Genomic DNA, 17443 nt, shown 5'->3' with positions numbered 1-17443 from the left:
TTTGACAATTCACTTCTGTATTCAGCGCAGTTTAGCTCATATTTCAGTAATGTCTAACTGAAATAGCGTGACCACCTGAACAGTCTCCAACCTCCTCCAGATGTATGCATTTGGTTTATGGCCAGGCATTTCCACCACACACGAACACTCCAGTATAGGTGTGGGTGTGTGTAAATTGATAATGGGGAAAGAAGGAGAATGAGCAACATCCGGTGCACTAATGAAATACAATAACTCACTTCCCCCTCAGTGCTGCTGCACAGAGCTTTATGGCGTGTTATGGTGATGGCTTGCTGTTACCAGCCATTCTCCAACAGCGACAACTACCCAAGCATTGAGTTAGCTTGTTACTTTTTATGCACATGTATGTTTGTGCGTTTTCCAAATCTTGATAGCGTGACATCAGTTTTCAACTTCCTGCACATTTTGCATGCATATTTTACTCTTATTTAAAATGGTATACTAAATTATATAAATTATAATAATATAAATATTTATTTAAAGTAAATAATTTATATTCTCTGTGCAAATGTCTTAAGCACCCTCAAAGCAAACAAGAAAGTATGATGGTGAATCCGCTCTACCTGAACGATGCACCTCCAGGTTGGTATCTGTGGAATTTATAGCTCTGTTTTGCACCTATTTCACATCTTATTCCGTTTTTCCACATTTCTGCGTAGTACAAGTCTTGGGATGGCGTGGCTGTGAAACGCTTGGTCTGTTCTAATAATATGTTTTTTGGAGCAACTGTGATCATTTGTAAAGAACTCATTTTTCATGTGACATGGTTTTCTCTGTGAAGTTTGAATTTGTGGCCGATTTATTCGACTGTAAAATTGTGAATAAAAAAAAGATGAAGATGCAAAACAAGACTCCTTGAAGAGCCAATATCCTGTTTTCACAGTTTTTGCTCTATGGCAAGATGCATTATCATCTTGAAAAATGATTTTATCATCCCCAAACATCCTTTCAATTGATGGGATAAGAAAAGTGTCCAAAATATCAACGTAAACTTGTGCATTTATTGATGATGTAATGACAGCCATCTCCCCAGTGCCTTTACCTGACATGCAGCCCCATATCATCAATGACTGTGGAAATTTACATGTTCTCTTCAGGCAGTCATCTTTATAAATCTCACTGGAACGGCACCAAACAAAAGTTCCAGCATCATCACCTTGCCCAATGCAGATTCGAGATTCATCACAGAATATGACTTTCATCCAGTCATCCACAGTCCACGATTGCTTTTCCTTAGCCCATTGTAACCTTGTTTTTTCTGTTTAGGTGTTAATGATGGCTTTCGTTTAGCTTTTCTGTATGTAAATCCCATTTCCTTTAGGCGGTTTCTTACAGTTCGGTCACAGACGTTGACTCCAGTTTCCTCCCATTCGTTCCTCATTTGTTTTGTTGTGCATTTTCGATTTTTGAGACATATTGCTTTAAGTTTTCTGTCTTGGCGCTTTGATGTCTTCCTTGGTCTACCAGTATGACTACACAGCTGACTGTGAACAACCAACATCTTTTGCAACATTGCGTGATGATTTACCCTCTTTTAAGAGTTTGATAATCCTCTCCTTTGTTTCAATTGACATCTCTCGTGTTGGAGCCATGATTCATGTCAGTCCACTTGGTGCAACAGCTCTCCAAGGTGTGATCACTCCTTTTTAGATGCAGACTAACGAGCAGATCCGATTTGATGCAGGTGTTAGTTTTGGGGATGAAAATTTACAGGGTGATTCCATAATTTTTTCCTCAGAATTGAGTGAGTCCATATTTTTTTTCCCTGTGCTTGGTCTAAAAAAGTAACCATTCCTGACTGCCACAATTATTTTTCCTGATTTCTTATAGTGTTTCTTAAAGCCAGAAAGTTGTCATTTGAAATAACTTTAGTTTTGTGTCATGTCTGTGATCTGCTTTTTTTTCTACAAAATTAAACAACTGAATGAACATCCTCCGAGGCCGGTGATTCCATAATTATTGCCAGGGGTTGTATAAAAAATATGGTTGAAATTCCTAAATGGATCATGTAATATTTTTGTAGTATTAATAATAATAATATAGCCTTTATTGTCATTGTACATACATGCAACAAGTATTTTTAAACCCTCTGCATTAAAGCTAAAAGGCTACTCTACAAGGACATCTTCATTATATTTTCTTGTAAAACCTTAGATGCTTTACACATTTTATTGCCCATGTGAACTGTTAATGAATAAGTGACATTTTATAATCAACTCAACCTTTGTAATTGTGAATGAGACAATTTCATTTGTTGAGTATGATGCAGATGGTGTGGATCAGCATTCTGTCCTTTTGTGATCCTCCCTCACCCCATCTGTCCCAGCCTTATGTCCTTCATCACGTCTCCACCTTCCTCCTCTGCTTCTGCCCAGTAGCATTCCAGGCTTTTGTGTGTCCTGTCCCCTTGGAATTTAAAAAATGTCAGTCAGGGTGGTATAGGACAAGAGGGTATAGAGGAGGAGGGCACTGAGTGACAGAGCGGTGCGGTGCTGGTAAACTAGAGCATTCAGCAGAGAAGAAAGGGGATCTGGAGGAGGAGGAAGTCCCATATAGGACGAGGTGTGTGAGCATGTCATTAGATTATACCTTCCCTGGGGGGGACAGCTGTTATTGATGGATTGATTGAAGGCTCCTCCCCTTCCTCTCAGGTCTCCTACTGTTGGAAGCATTGATCTGGTGACTCTTTGGGGTATGATGGGCAGTGCATATTTAATTAGCCTTCCATTACACTACGATCAGTATTGAGATGAGGGATGTAAAAGCAAAGCTGAGGTAGAATCTGCAAAGATTAAATCACATTTTCTCTTTTATTTTGAGGGACAGTTTGGTCATCTGCGATCAGTGCCTCTGGCGCTTCTCTACCACGATTGTTTAAGATGCAGCTGGAGTTCATAAAATAGAAGAGTGAATAAAATGTCTTTATGGCCCATCTCTTTATATGATTAAAAGATTATCCAGAATAAGTGTTGATCTTGGTTTGGTGGGTTTTTATTCATTCTGTACTGCTTCTGTCTGGTACTTTGTTGTGAAAGGGAGTGGCTCTCCGGGGTGTTGAGGCTCCCAGTCACGCATGCATGTGAATGAACTGGGGAGATAAGTCAGTCTTTTATTATGACGGGGGTTGGAGAATTTTAACACCTGATTTGTGTATTCATTTAGTCAGTCTCATTCATTGTCAGCTAATAGAAACTAGATACATGTGAATTCACAGGGTTGTGTTGACATCTTATGAAGTTACATTCAGAGAAATAAAAATACATCACAGGCAGATATTCAGATTTAAAACTGACCTTTTATTGAATTACTAAGATGTTGGTATTATTACGGCAGTAGTTGCATGTTTTTCATGCAGCACAGCAGACTGAGAGCAGTTTAGATTAATTTTCCAGAATTATAAATTGCCTCATAATTAATTCACACAGATGAATAGATTAAGTTTTATTCTAAAGAGGAACTTGTTGAATGTACACCTCTACCACTGGAGTAATATCAACATCATTACCTTCCTTGACCTACCATTGGAGCTGGACATTGCAAATCTATATGAGGGAACATTTATTTAATTACGTATTTATTTGTTATGATGTTTCATGTGATTTAGTTTTGGACCTGATTGCTGAAATTGCAAGTTATTCATTTTGCACAGCAGAATTTCTCTTCTGGAATAAATACTTTGTCACCATGTATAAATGTAGTCAAATAAAAAAGTAAGGTTTTCTCTTTTTATGAAGTCTCAAAAATGCATATCATTACATGCCTCAAAGTAACGTATCACATTGTGAACAAAAATATTAAATTGAGAGGTTTTTGTTGTTACATCCACAGTAAAGGCACGGTCCAGATCCTTATGACTTTTAATGTCATAAGCAGGCTTAGGGAGTAACGGAATACATGTAACAGCGTTACGTAATTAGGATACAAAAAAAAGGTAACTGTATTCCGCTACAGTTACAGAAAAAAAAGACATATTCAGATTACAGGTATATTTAGTAAAAATGGGGATTACTTCGCAGGATTACAAGTTTAATGCATTTTATGATATTATCTGTATATATTTTTTTTTAAATTTATATTTATTTATAATTTAATTTATATATTTTTTTTCTTTGAAACGAAAACGTCCCTTCATGAACAGCGACATGACGTCTCCTAACCGGGCAAAATATTGATGAAGTACCCGGATGTTAATGCATTTTCAATGGAGATCCGCGACTGGACACACTCGGAAAAATGCTTGCAAAATACGTGTTAAAAAATGCCATTTTGACCTGGATATTGAGCCAGTAAAATTAAATTGCATTAAATTATGTCAGGAAAGTATTAAACTTACTCGGACACACACACATTCCCAAATATTAGTGTTGAAAGTTACATGGATCTGCGCTGTTCAAGCTGCTGAGCTGAGGCGTCCTGCTGCAGCTGTTGTTCAGCACAGTGCAGCTCCTAAAACCATTACAATACATTTATATACATATTATATTTTTACACAATTATCCTTTATTGACCGAGTTTCATTCATGAAGTCAGTGGTGTGGGTGCACATCTCTATGTGTGGGTGTGACTGTGAGCGGCACAGCGCGGGTCATTATAATCACATTATTTTAAGGTGCAAATTTAAAAAAAATCCCCAGTCTTGTGGAACAATTTTAATCACTAATGACAAGTATTTTAACTAGACATTGGTCTAGCAGTGGAAAATATCAACTAGACATAAGTGAAGAGTTAATGGTCCGTGTCATTGGGCGACACAGGTATGGCAGGAGACATACAGCTGTTTATCATCCAAATATCATGGACAAAATGACAAGAATAACCAAAACCACTTACTTATGGAAGGAAATATTGTCTCCCTTGTTCCTCCGTTTGTGGCTTTGCCAACATGTGCAGCTTTCCGGCATATTCCACCTGTTTCTTGAACTTCTATGCACGCAAATCACTAACTTGCCCGGAATTAAAATGTCGATCACGCCTCCTTACTGACAGTATTTACTTTTTTTTCATTATGCTGTTGTTCTTATTTTGAAAGTTCAATAAGTGGACTGATACGTTAAACGTGTGAATTTACTGAACAAGTAGTAGACTTTTGTTTTGTATATTGTTCTGCAAGTCACTTTTAATTACAAGTTCATCCTCAAACACCTCTGAGTTTTCATTATCCTTCATTTGTTTGGCATTTTTTGTTGAAAATTTAGCAGGTGAACACTGGGTGTGTTTAAAACAATATTGTGGTGCTCTTAATTCATAATGTGAAGTAAAACAGAGCATGCCATGTAAAAGAAACTGTTTTATTTTTGCTTAATAAACTGTACTATGTAGTCAAGACTATTTATATTTAGTTTCTTTTGTCTGTATTAGCATATTTGATATTGGAGTAATCCAGAAGTAATTGAAAGTAATCAAATTACATTACTTTAATATTATGGTACTTGGATTACGTTACTGATTACATTTTTCAACAGGTAACTAGTAACTATATCGGAATACATTTTTAAAGTAACCCTCCCAACCCTGGTCATAAGGTATGGATGTTAGATTGTTCTTAGATCTCATGGGGAAAAATAAAAGGACCAAAGAAAGGCTTTTGAGGCAGATTCAGCTCTCCACTATAATTTAATCAACTCTTTCTTATGCAAACACATTCAGTCCAATACTTTTTTGGGTCATTTTTATACACAAACCAGACATGCAGAGACAGAGATGATCATATCAGCTCCTTTCTCCATTTGTTCATGGAGATAATTAAGTTAAATGTCTTTAAATGGACAGTTGAATTTGTGATCTGCAACTCTTTATTTTCTATAATTGGCCACAACAGCAGGTGGTTATCCACTGTTCATTTTTGTACACTCACACATAGACGCTCTACCTCTCTGCATTTGCAGGTGTTCCTGTTCTTCTGTGAAACCTGCTCGGTGCCTATCTGTCGAGAGTGCAGCGTGGGCCGTCATATGGGCCACACCTTCGTTTACCTGCAGGATGCTGTGCAGGACTGCAGGGCCATTACCATCCAATTGCTGGCAGACGCACAGCAGGGACGACAAGCCATACAGGTAAGGCAAGAATTTGGAGAAGACAGTTACATGGGGGAAAGACTGCGATTGTTGAGACAGACTTAAAACTGACATAAAATAAATGTAAGACAGTCCTCAGTTCAAGGCCACAACCCTTTCTGTACATCTAGAGTGGCACCAGGAAGGGTGTCCGGTGTAATATTTGTTCCATATCGACATGTGGATCTGTATTGGATCTGATGTGGCGACCGTGAGCTAAACGGGGAAAGCCATTAAAAATTAGTTGGGGTTGATGTTGAAAGACAACATTATGATCACATTAATTTGATTTAACATTTGATGACGTACTATATGATTGCTTTAACACAATCATCTTATCGGTCCATAGGATAAATTGGTTTAGTTACAATTACAAGTTTAAAAGAAAAAAGAAAAAACCTATTGTCTCTATCCTCATCAGCTGGTTGGCTGTTCTAGGGAGTTCGGCAAATAGGGATGTCTGGTTTGACCACGATGAAGATCAAGAGCGTCAGTATCTTTCCATCATCGCTTAGGCCAGCGCACCAAGCTTTTAGAGATGATCAGATTGTATTTATTTGAGAGTGACCAGGCCTAGGCTGGCGAGTAGCCTGGGGTTAGAGGTGTCCAGCTGGCCCAGGAAAAGGGGTTTGGTTCCATGGGTTAAGGTCTAGAGGGGGCAGGATTGAAGGTCAGAGGGGAGGAGGTGGAAGGGGGGAGGGTAAAGGAGGTATTTAAAGGATTTCACAGGAAGGAAGACTCCCTCTTTTGAAGAAGGGGAATACTTTGTCCCTGGTTCTATTCAGCCTCTCACTCATTCACTCGCTTAGTACGGCATTGCATTTACTCTGTGTTCCACACGCACAGCCTCATTTCATTTGAATGTTTCTAAAAGGGCTGGTAGCTTTGTAGACCCAGTTAAATTCCACTTTGTCTGATTAAATTGTATTAAAATAATTGTTCTATTCATTCTTAAGAATTTTTCAATTAAAAACTAAACATTCAACAGTTGCTGGGTTAAAAAAAAAAAAACAGTTTTGGACTGTTGATTGGATACACAACTCTACAGGATGTTACTTAGAGCTCTTCTGCTTCTGTGTAGAGATTATACCATAATTTCCGGACTATAGAGCACACCTGAATATGAGCTGCACCCACCAATTTTAAAAAGAAAAAAAAATTGTACATAAATAGGCCTCACTTGTCTATAAGCTGCAGATCTCCACATTGTAACATGAGATATTTACACAGAAATATGTTAGACAGAAAGATTTTTAAAATTGTAATTAAATGCATACCGTGAATGCTTTTATTTTATTTTTTTTGCTGAAGGTGTTACACATACATATTGACTAGCATGACATCCAGCACACGCATGGTGGCACACAGCGTCTCCGCTCCACACGGAGAACTGAGTAACTTTAACTTTTTTTTTCTTCTGTGGATCATGAGATAATTTCTTCGCGTGCATCCAGGATCGCCTGGTGTCTGTGGTAAATGAGACGTTAATGAGGCGCTGTGACTTTTTCAACTTGTAGCGCAAAGATAGAGATGCGGTGGGGAAGCGGGGGGTGGAGAGAAGGCTCTGCTGACTGCTCTGACGGAGCAAAGTGCCTGACAGGCTTTTCTTCAGCCATGACAAGGAATTAAAGTATTTTCAGACATCGTTTTCCAAAATCAGGGGCTTTATGTAGATAGTTCTTCTTCAGGACGTGATGATGAATCCACTAAAATGAACTGGTAAAACTTTATATTTACTTTGTGTGTGAATTTACATCACATGAGGACTGCAGCTTTCAGTGAATCAGTGGACAGCATCAATTGCCGCATTTCAACTTATGAGAGAGCCTGTAAAAATCCATAAACTAGCTGCATCATTGTTTAAACCGCATTGTTCAAAATGTATGAACAGTAGAGGTAGAGGTTTATAATCTGGAAATGATGGTAAGTCATTTCTTAGATTGGCAAAATGCTGGTTCTTCCTAAAATCAACAATAGAGCATTTACATTAGATTTGGTGAAAAAATGATGATAGGAACAAAGATTCAAGTAGTCCTCCATGTTGTTGATAATGTCTATAATACTGCTTATTTCATGTCCTCAAAGATTGCACATGTAGTCTCCAACTTTTAATGTCATAGTAAGTGTGCTGTACATCATTTGACCAGTAGATGTCTCAGTTGAGCCTTAAATGAGCCTTTAAGTTACAAATCTTTTAGGGAAGCAGTTTGCTTAAAATGTTGATGCTTTGACTCTTCAGCAAGGCTTCATCTCACCATCACAACTTCATGTTCTTACTTGTGCAATGTTCACATGAATATTTCATATTCAAAGTCCATCTTTTGAGAGATGCTGTGGACAGCAGTTGTGTAAGTGCGGTACTATTTGTTTTTCCACCTTTGTCTGCTCAAGGAGTACCCTAAAAATTCACAAAGAAAGTCTCATGGTTGTAAGATGTAAATGTGAGAAGTACTTTGATGTTGTCTGTATTGTTGAGTTCTGCTTTAGCTGTGTGGAGAAAATAACATTTAACAACTTTAAACTGCATTGTTGTGCTTGTCTGTGGCACAGCCAAAAATTTAAGTTGTAAATTATTTAGACCTGTGGCTGGTGTGACCTTCCTGAGGATTAATGGCCTGGTGCCGTGACAACAAGCGTGGCCAGAAATTTTACAGCCACCACTGGTCACCCTGTGGCAAGGCCTCTGCTAACGATCAGCCAGTAACATGTTGACATTCAGAGGTAAGACAAAAGATTAGAGCTGACCAGAGTTATCCCTGCAATTTCTTTTATTGGTTTTGGAAACGTGGCATAACATAGGATTAATCACTGTTTAATACATTACTTAGTGTTAGTTGTTTAGCCTTTTCCTCATGTTCAACAGCAGTAAACAAATGACAGTGTAAAGAAGCAGTGAGTGTTACTTAGACAGCTGAAGCTCAGGGTGTTGTTGATGGATACCTGATAGAAATTTAATCTTTGATGCAAAAATTTGAGACAGTCCAGTCATCTGACAGCTTCTTACTGTAATGGCAGAGTTGACCCCCGAATCTAGATGCATGCAATGCCACACAGATGTCACGTCTGTTGACCAATGCACCAGGAACATCTTTAATGAAAAACAGGTAAAAGAAGTCAGACAGTATCCTGATCTGTATAATAACAGATTAACAAAATACAAGGACATGCAAAGGGTCAGCAATTTATGGAAGGAAATGACTCAAGCTATTGGAAGGGATGGAGGAACATTAAGATAGAGATGGAGGACGGTGTAGGACATGTTTGTGAATGCACAAAAAAGAATAATTGAAACTCCTCACATGTATGCGAATGCAACAGGTGTTAAAGGACACAATATCCCTCTGTTGTAGCAGTTGCCAGCATTGTCTTTTGTGCCGTCTTATTTCATTGCTATCTGTCCATACAGAGCCTTTAACTTGCCAGAACACCTTTTAGTGAGGGTGCTGTCAAGGGAAGATGTAGGCGGGATGGGGAGAGACTGGACAAAAGCAGGATTTTTTTTTTTAGTCCACCAAATCCAGTACAGCTCTCACCATTTCACTTGCGTTTTAATACCACAAACACAAGTGCCCGGTGCAGTCCTGTGTAAAAGGAATGACATGTAACACCGATTAATTGATTTTATGTTAGGCTCATTCCTAATGACCAAGACCTTAAACCTAACCCTTTGCACCTAGCACCTGCCTCTACGCTCGTATTATGTACTGTGTAAATGCAAAAGTAGACAAAGAGTTTACTCTTTGTTTTTGCTGGAAACAAGAACAGCTTGCTGGTCACTCAGTTTCGACCAAGATGGTCTGTGAGCAACTTTCAGTGGCTGGCAGTCAGCATAAAATATTTTTTCAACTTCATTTACAATTGCTTCACATAAAATTATACATGCTCACGCAGACAAACAGTCAGCATTATTTATTTATAAAGTCTGTAGATTAATGTATAATGACCCAAATTATTCAACTTTTTCTTCTTCTTGTCTTGTCTTTGACTTGGTTTTGCCTCTTCCATGTCTCTTCTCGTGTACTAATTCCATTAAACTGACCAGCTCGTCGGTGTTCATAGTCTCACTGACACCAACCGTCAGCTCAGTGTGAACAGATGTGCAAACCTTTGCTTCACAAGGCTTATTGCCATGGCACAAGTCACACTATGGTATGAAAAAAACAGTCATTAAATTGTCTTTTGTGTCCTTGTTGCCCTTCCTGGGGAAAATTTCTTTGAGTTAAGAACATTATTGCTCCTTACACATGGTGTCTCCATTCTCCTGGCTGAATCGCTGCATTTGAGTTTTAGCTGTGTAGTTATGTAGGTGTTATAGTATACTTTTGCAGCAGACTGATCTGATGCAGGAGAAGAGGGAAGGAAGGTGTGCAGTGCAACACAGGTTTTCACAATGTGCACAACGTTGTCGGGGCTCTAATCAATAGGGCAGAAGGTCCTTCGTCTAGATGCAATATCCTGAAGGCATTCTCAGTAATCCTGTGTACTCTGGAATGTGAGGTCAGAGCAAAGAAAGAATCAAAGAAAACCTTAGAGATGAGTGATCTGTCCTGGGACTTTTGATTCAACCACACCAACCAAGAGGTGCACACACATAAATATATTTATATAGTATGGTGTGTGTGTGTGTGTGTGTGTGTGTGTGTGTGTGTGTGTGTGTGTGTGTGTGTGTGTGTGTGTGTGTGTGTGTGTGTGTGTGTGTGTGTGTGTGTGTGTGTGTGTGTGTGAGAGAGACAGAGATGAAAACATGTATGTCTCACTAAATGTCCCTGTCATCTGTCCGTCTGCGGGAGATGATGGTGTAGCATTCAGTTTGTTTTTTGTTGGTTTTTTATTTTAACTAAATGTATAAATGTTTTAAAACTCCTACACATTTTTAAAATATATTAGCCTTACCTTAGCCTGCCTGTACTGCTTGTTGCTATTCTTGATGTCCACAAAGTCCAAACACGTTTAGTGCCAAGGAATGTGAAGGTTATCTTCTCTTTCTTTATTCAAGAGCTTGGTCTTTCAGTTTGAGATCATGTTTGTTAGTTTCACTTGTTCTTTAAGACACAGCACATCCTTCTTAGTCAGATCTTCTGTTACGATATAGGACGGTGGGTTGGGGGGCATGATAAGCTTGGGAAAGGTCCAAGGTACCTGAGCATAGTGTGAGTATGCTTAATCTCCATTTCCTGAGTCCACCAAGTTGTAAATGGGTACCAGCGCTGGGTTTGGAAGTAACCTGCATGGTCCTAGCATCCCATTCAGGGGGAGTTGTAGACTCTCATCTTCTTCACATGATGAATTCCAGAGATAAGCACAGCCCTCCAGGCCTATATAGGGCCCATATAATATATTGTTACCTAGATAAGGGTGCAGTGGATTGGCGTGCAGTGGAAAAGCTGCAGGTGCCGCAAACGCATATGTGTTGATGCTAACCCCCAAAACGGGAATCAGCTGCAACTGTTAGCGACACCAGCAACCATAGTCAATTGTCTTCCGGGGGCCAGAGCAGGCGACATTGAAGGAAATTTGAAACTGCTGGCTAAGGCTAAGCGTAAATTTGGTAAGATTGTAATTCACGTCGGCAGTAATGACACCCGGTTACGCCAATCGGAGGTCACTAAAATGAACATTAAATCGGTGTGTAACTTTGCAAAAACAATGTCGGACTCTGTAGTTTTCTCTGGGCCCCTCCCCAATCAGACCGGGAGTGACATGTTTAGCCGCATGTTCTCCTTGAATTGCTGGCTGTCTGAGTGGTGTCCAAAAAATGAGGTGGGCTTCATAGATAATTGGCAAAGCTTCTGGGGAAAACCTGGTCTTGTTAGGAGAGACGGCATCCATCCCACTTTGGATGGAGCAGCTCTCATTTCTAGAAATCTGGCCAATTTTCTTAAATCCTCCAAACCGTGACTATCCAGGGTTGGGACCAGGAAGCAGAGTTGTAGTCTTACACACCTCTCTGCAGCTTCTCTCCCCCTGCCATCCCCTCATTACCCCATCCCCGTAGAGACGGTGCCTGCTCCCAGACTACCAATAACCAGCAAAAATCTATTTAAGCATAAAAATTCAAAAAGAAAAATAATATAGCACCTTCAACTGCACCACAGACTAAAACAGTTAAATGTGGTCTATTAAACATTAGGTCTCTCTCTTCTAAGTCCCTGTTGGTAAATGATATAATAATTGATCAACATATTGATTTATTCTGCCTTACAGAAATCTGGTTACAGCAGGATGAATATGTTAGTTTAAATGAGTCAACACCCCCGAGTCACACTAACTGTCAGAATGCTCGTAGCACGGGCCGGGGCGGAGGATTAGCAGCAATCTTCCATTCCATCTTATTAATTAATCAAAAACCCAGACAGAGCTTTAATTCATTTGAACGCTTGACTCTTAGTCTTGTCCATCCAAATTGGAAGTCCCAAAAACCAGTTTTATTTGTTATTATCTATCGTCCACCTGGTCGTTACTGTGAGTTTCTCTGTGAATTTTCAGACCTTTTGTCTGACTTAGTGCTTAGCTCAGATAAGATAATTATAGTGGGCGATTTTAACATCCACACAGATGCTGAGAATGACAGCCTCAACACTGCATTTAATCTATTATTAGACTCTATTGGCTTTGCTCAAAAAGTAAATGAGTCCACCCACCACTTTAATCATATCTTAGATCTTGTTCTGACTTATGGTATGGAAATAGAAGACTTAACAGTATTCCCTGAAAACTCCCTTCTGTCTGATCATTTCTTAATAACATTTACATTTACTCTGATGGACTACCCAGCAGTGGGGAATAAGTTTCATTACACTAGAAGTCTTTCAGAAAGCGCTGTAACTAGGTTTAAGGATATGATTCCTTCTTTATGTTCTCTAATGCCATATACCAACATAGTGCAGAGTAGCTACCTAAACTCTGTAAGTGAGATAGAGTATCTCGTCAATAGTTTTACATCCTCATTGAAGACAACTTTGGGTGCTGTAGCTCCTCTAAAAAAGAGAGCTTTAAATCAGAAGTGCCTGACTCCGTGGTATAACTCAAACTCGTAGCTTAAAGCAGATAACCCGTAAGTTGGAGAGGAAATGGCGTCTCACTAATTTAGAAGATCTTCACTTAGCCTGGAAAAAGAGTCTGTTGCTCTATAAAAAAGCCCTCCGTAAAGCTAGGACATCTTTCTACTCATCACTAATTGAAGAAAATAAGAACAACCCCAGGTTTCTTTTCAGCACTGTAGCCAGGCTGACAGAGTCAGAGCTGTATTGAGCTGAGTATTCCATTAACTTTAACTAGTAATGACTTCATGACTTTCTTTGCTAACAAAATTTTAACTATTAGAGAAAAAATTACTCATAACCATCCCAAAGACGTATCGTTATCTTTGGCTGCTTTCAGTGATGCCGGTATTTGGTTAGACTCTTTCTCTCCGATTGTTCTGTCTGAGTTATTTTCATTAGTTACTTCATCCAAACCATCAACATGTTTATTAGACCCCATTCCTACCAGGCTGCTCAAGGAAGCCCTACCATTATTTAATGCTTCGATCTTAAATATGATCAATCTATCTTTGTTAGTTGGCTATGTACCACAGGCTTTTAAGGTGGCAGTAATTAAACCATTACTTAAAAAGCCATCACTTGACCCAGCTATCTTAGCTAATTATAGTCCAATCTCCAACCTTCCTTTTCTCTCAAAAATTCTTGAAAGGGTAGTTGTAAAACAGCTAACTGATCATCTGCAGAGGAATGGTCTATTTGAAGAGTTTCAGTCAGGTTTTAGAATTCATCATAGTACAGAAACAGCAATAGTGAAGGTTACAAATGATCTTCTTATGGCCTCGGACAGTGGACTCATCTCTGTGCTTGTTCTGTTAGACCTCAGTGCTGCTTTTGATACCGTTGACCATAAAATTTTATTACAGAGATTAGAGCATGCCATAGGTATTAAAGGCACTGCGCTGCGGTGGTTTGAATCATATTTGTCTAATAGATTACAGTTTGTTCATGTAAATGGGGAATCTTCTTCACAGACTAAAGTTAATTATGGAGTTCCACAAGGTTCTGTGCTAGGACCAATTTTATTCACTTTATACATGCTTCCCTTAGGCAGTATTATTAGACGGTATTGCTTAAATTTTCATTGTTACGCAGATGATACCCAGCTTTATCTATCCATGAAGCCAGAGGACACACACCAATTAGCTAAACTGCAGGATTGTCTTACAGACATAAAGACATGGATGACCTCTAATTTCCTGCTTTTAAACTCAGATAAAACTGAAGTTATTGTACTTGGCCCCACAAATCTTAGAAACATGGTGTCTAACCAGATCTTTACTGTGGATGGCATTACCCTGACCTCTAGTAATACTGTGAGAAATCTTGGAGTCATTTTTGATCAGGATATGTCATTCAAAGCGCATATTAAACAAATATGTAGGACTGCTTTTTTGCATTTACGCAATATCTCTAAAATCAGAAAGGTCTTGTCTCAGAGTGATGCTGAAAAACTAATTCATGCATTTATTTCCTCTAGGCTGGACTATTGTAATTCATTATTATCAGGTTGTCCTAAAAGTTCCCTAAAAAGCCTTCAGTTAATTCAAAATGCTGCAGCTAGAGTACTGACGGGGACTAGAAGGAGAGAGCATATCTCACCCATATTGGCCTCTCTTCATTGGCTTCCTGTTAATTCTAGAATAGAATTTAAAATTCTTCTTCTTACTTATAAGGTTTTGAATAATCAGGTCCCATCTTATCTTAGGGACCTCGTAGTACCATATCACCCCAATAGAGCGCTTCGCTCTCAGACTGCAGGCTTACTTGTAGTTCCTAGGGTTTGTAAGAGTAGAATGGGAGGCAGAGCCTTCAGCTTTCAGGCTCCTCTCCTGTGGAACCAGCTCCCAATTCAGATCAGGGAGACAGACACCCTCTCTACTTTTAAGATTAGGCTTAAAACTTTCCTTTTTGCTAAAGCTTATAGTTAGGGCTGGATCAGGTGACCCTGAACCATCCCTTAGTTATGCTGCTATAGACGTAGACTGCTGGGGGGTTCCCATGATGCACTGTTTCTTTCTCTTTTTGCTCTGTATGCACCACTCTGCATTTAATCATTAGTGATCGATCTCTGCTCCCCTCCACAGCATGTCTTTTTCCTGGTTCTCTCCCTCAGCCCCAACCAGTCCCAGCAGAAGACTGCCCCTCCCTGAGCCTGGTTCTGCTGGAGGTTTCTTCCTGTTAAAAGGGAGTTTTTCCTTCCCACTGTAGCCAAGTGCTTGCTCACAGGGGGTCGTTTTGACTGTTGGGGTTTTACATAATTATTGTATGGCCTTGCCTTACAATATAAAGCGCCTTGGGGCAACTGTTTGTTGTGATTTGGCGCTATATAAAAAAATTGATTGAATTGATTGATTAATTGTAAAACATGAATACTGAAAAATATCTCCAAAAACATGAAGGCAGGTCTCGCAAAACTTGAATATCATTCATGATATATATAATTTCCAGTTTAAGTAGTTTATGGATTTCTGTTTACGGATCAATTACTGCAGGAAGTCTTGATCGCAAACCCAATCACCTCAAAAATTATTATTTTTTTAATTGTTTTATTTTTGGCGCAGAGGCGGGAGTCACAACAGCCGGTGAAGTGTGGAGGTGATTGGAGCACCTGTAGTTTGTGGTGTCAAGCGCCCGGCCCCCGCTGGGTGTGTCCTGCTCCGGGAATAGTGTCAGGTGAGGAGTTTGACTGGGATGGTCCACCTGTCAAACTCACAGAGGACAGAAACCTCCCCCTCAGGTAAACTGCTCAATAGTCTTAAGAGAAACATTGTAGAAAAACAAACACTAGTTTCTAACCTCAGGAAGGTAGACAATGAACTACAACCTTATTTTTATCCATTTGAGCCCGCCTCTGAGCTGGAAAAATAACATTGATCTGAACAAGCAGGCTGTGGAGAAGCGGAAACGTAGGGACCATTTACAAAGTGCAAAAACAAGACGCTAGAAAAATATTCAATAAATTCAGGTGTGGTGTCACAAGATTCACTGCACACATCAGTGGTCTCATGTCACAAAATGTCATTGTGAAAAACTTTGGAGAATTTTTTTATTGTTTAAATTTTCAAGAGTGTGTTGTGTGTGGGCCGCCAGAAGAGGAGGTACTGCTGGCCCACCACCAGTGGGCGCTCTGCCTGAAGTGCGGGCTTCAGGCACGAGAGGGCGCTGCCGCCATGGACACAGCCGGGGGTGACAGCTGTCGCTCATTACCTCTTGACAGCTGTCACCCATCTACTCAACATCATCTCACTCCATAAAGACCAGACGTCATCTCCACCTCGTTGCCGAGATATCATACTTCATTGGAGGTAATATCCTCAGCCTTTTGTAAATCTGTTTATTGTGAGTGTTTGCAGGAGAACCGGTCGTTTTTGAGGAGGCTGTGCAAGACGGCGCTCCTTTTCAGCTGAGACCGCTGCAACGCGCTGAGTGTGAGGTGGAGGTGGCATTCCCACCGTTATTGTTACTGGGTGTACACACACCCACACTTGACTGTCTTTGTTCTTCGCCAGCAGTACCAGATCCGACAGTCGGGGACGGTGATCACCTGGGAATTCGGGACTTGGCGGCTCCAGTATTCACCAGGTTCTGGGGCGGCGGAAATCGTGTGGTTCCAGCTCTCCTCAGGACAGACGTCTTCTATCCTCGAGCCTGCCCACACGTCACCTTTGTGTATTGACTGTTGTGATATTCTGAGATTGTCTGTATGTTCGTTGTGCACATTCACAACATTAAATTGTTATATTTTGGCTCATCTATTGACCGTTCATTTGCGCCCCCTGTTGTGGGTCCGTGTCACTACACTTTCCCAACAGAGTGTCCATGTTATACGGTGTAGTGACACAAGATTTACTGCACACATCAGTGGGGTCCTGCTGGTTATACTACAGTACTCAGTTTGGAAAATGTGCAAAAATTTAAAATTTTTTGTTTGTTTGTTTGTTTTTTAATCCTTAAATTAAGTCATAAAATGAGCAATAAAATTCACTAAAAGGGGAGGTTTCTGTCCTCTGTGAGTTTGACAGGTGGACCGTCCCAGTCAAACTCCTCACCTGTCCCCGGAGCAGGACACACCCAGCAAGGCTGGGTGCTTGACACCAGAAGCTACAGCTGCTCTGATCACCTCCGCACCTCCCTGACTGTAGTGACCTCCACCCCGCGCCAAAAATGAAACAATTAAAAAAAATAATAATAATTTTTGCGGTGATAGGTTTCGCGAATCGTGATCAAGACTTCCTACAGTAATTGATCCATAAACTACTTAAACTGACTATATCATAAATGATATTCACGTTTTGCGAGACCTGCATTCAAGATATTTTTTCAGTA

The 17443-nt window shown here is 39.9% G+C and overlaps 1 protein-coding gene across 1 annotated transcript in view; it reads left to right on the top strand.

Moving 5' to 3' along the window:
- Positions 1-17443, top strand: part of trim71 (tripartite motif containing 71, E3 ubiquitin protein ligase) — a 49501-nt gene that overhangs the window by 18024 nt on the left and 14034 nt on the right. Inside the window, exon 2 of the mRNA XM_034161281.1 lies at positions 5907-6074. Coding sequence (XP_034017172.1) covers positions 5907-6074 — 168 coding nt within the window. The remainder of the gene's footprint in view (positions 1-5906; positions 6075-17443) is intronic.

This window comes from Thalassophryne amazonica, chromosome 20 (assembly GCF_902500255.1).
Source record: "Thalassophryne amazonica chromosome 20, fThaAma1.1, whole genome shotgun sequence".
NCBI lineage: Eukaryota > Metazoa > Chordata > Actinopteri > Batrachoidiformes > Batrachoididae > Thalassophryne > Thalassophryne amazonica.
This window is presented reverse-complemented; position numbering and strand designations above follow the sequence as displayed.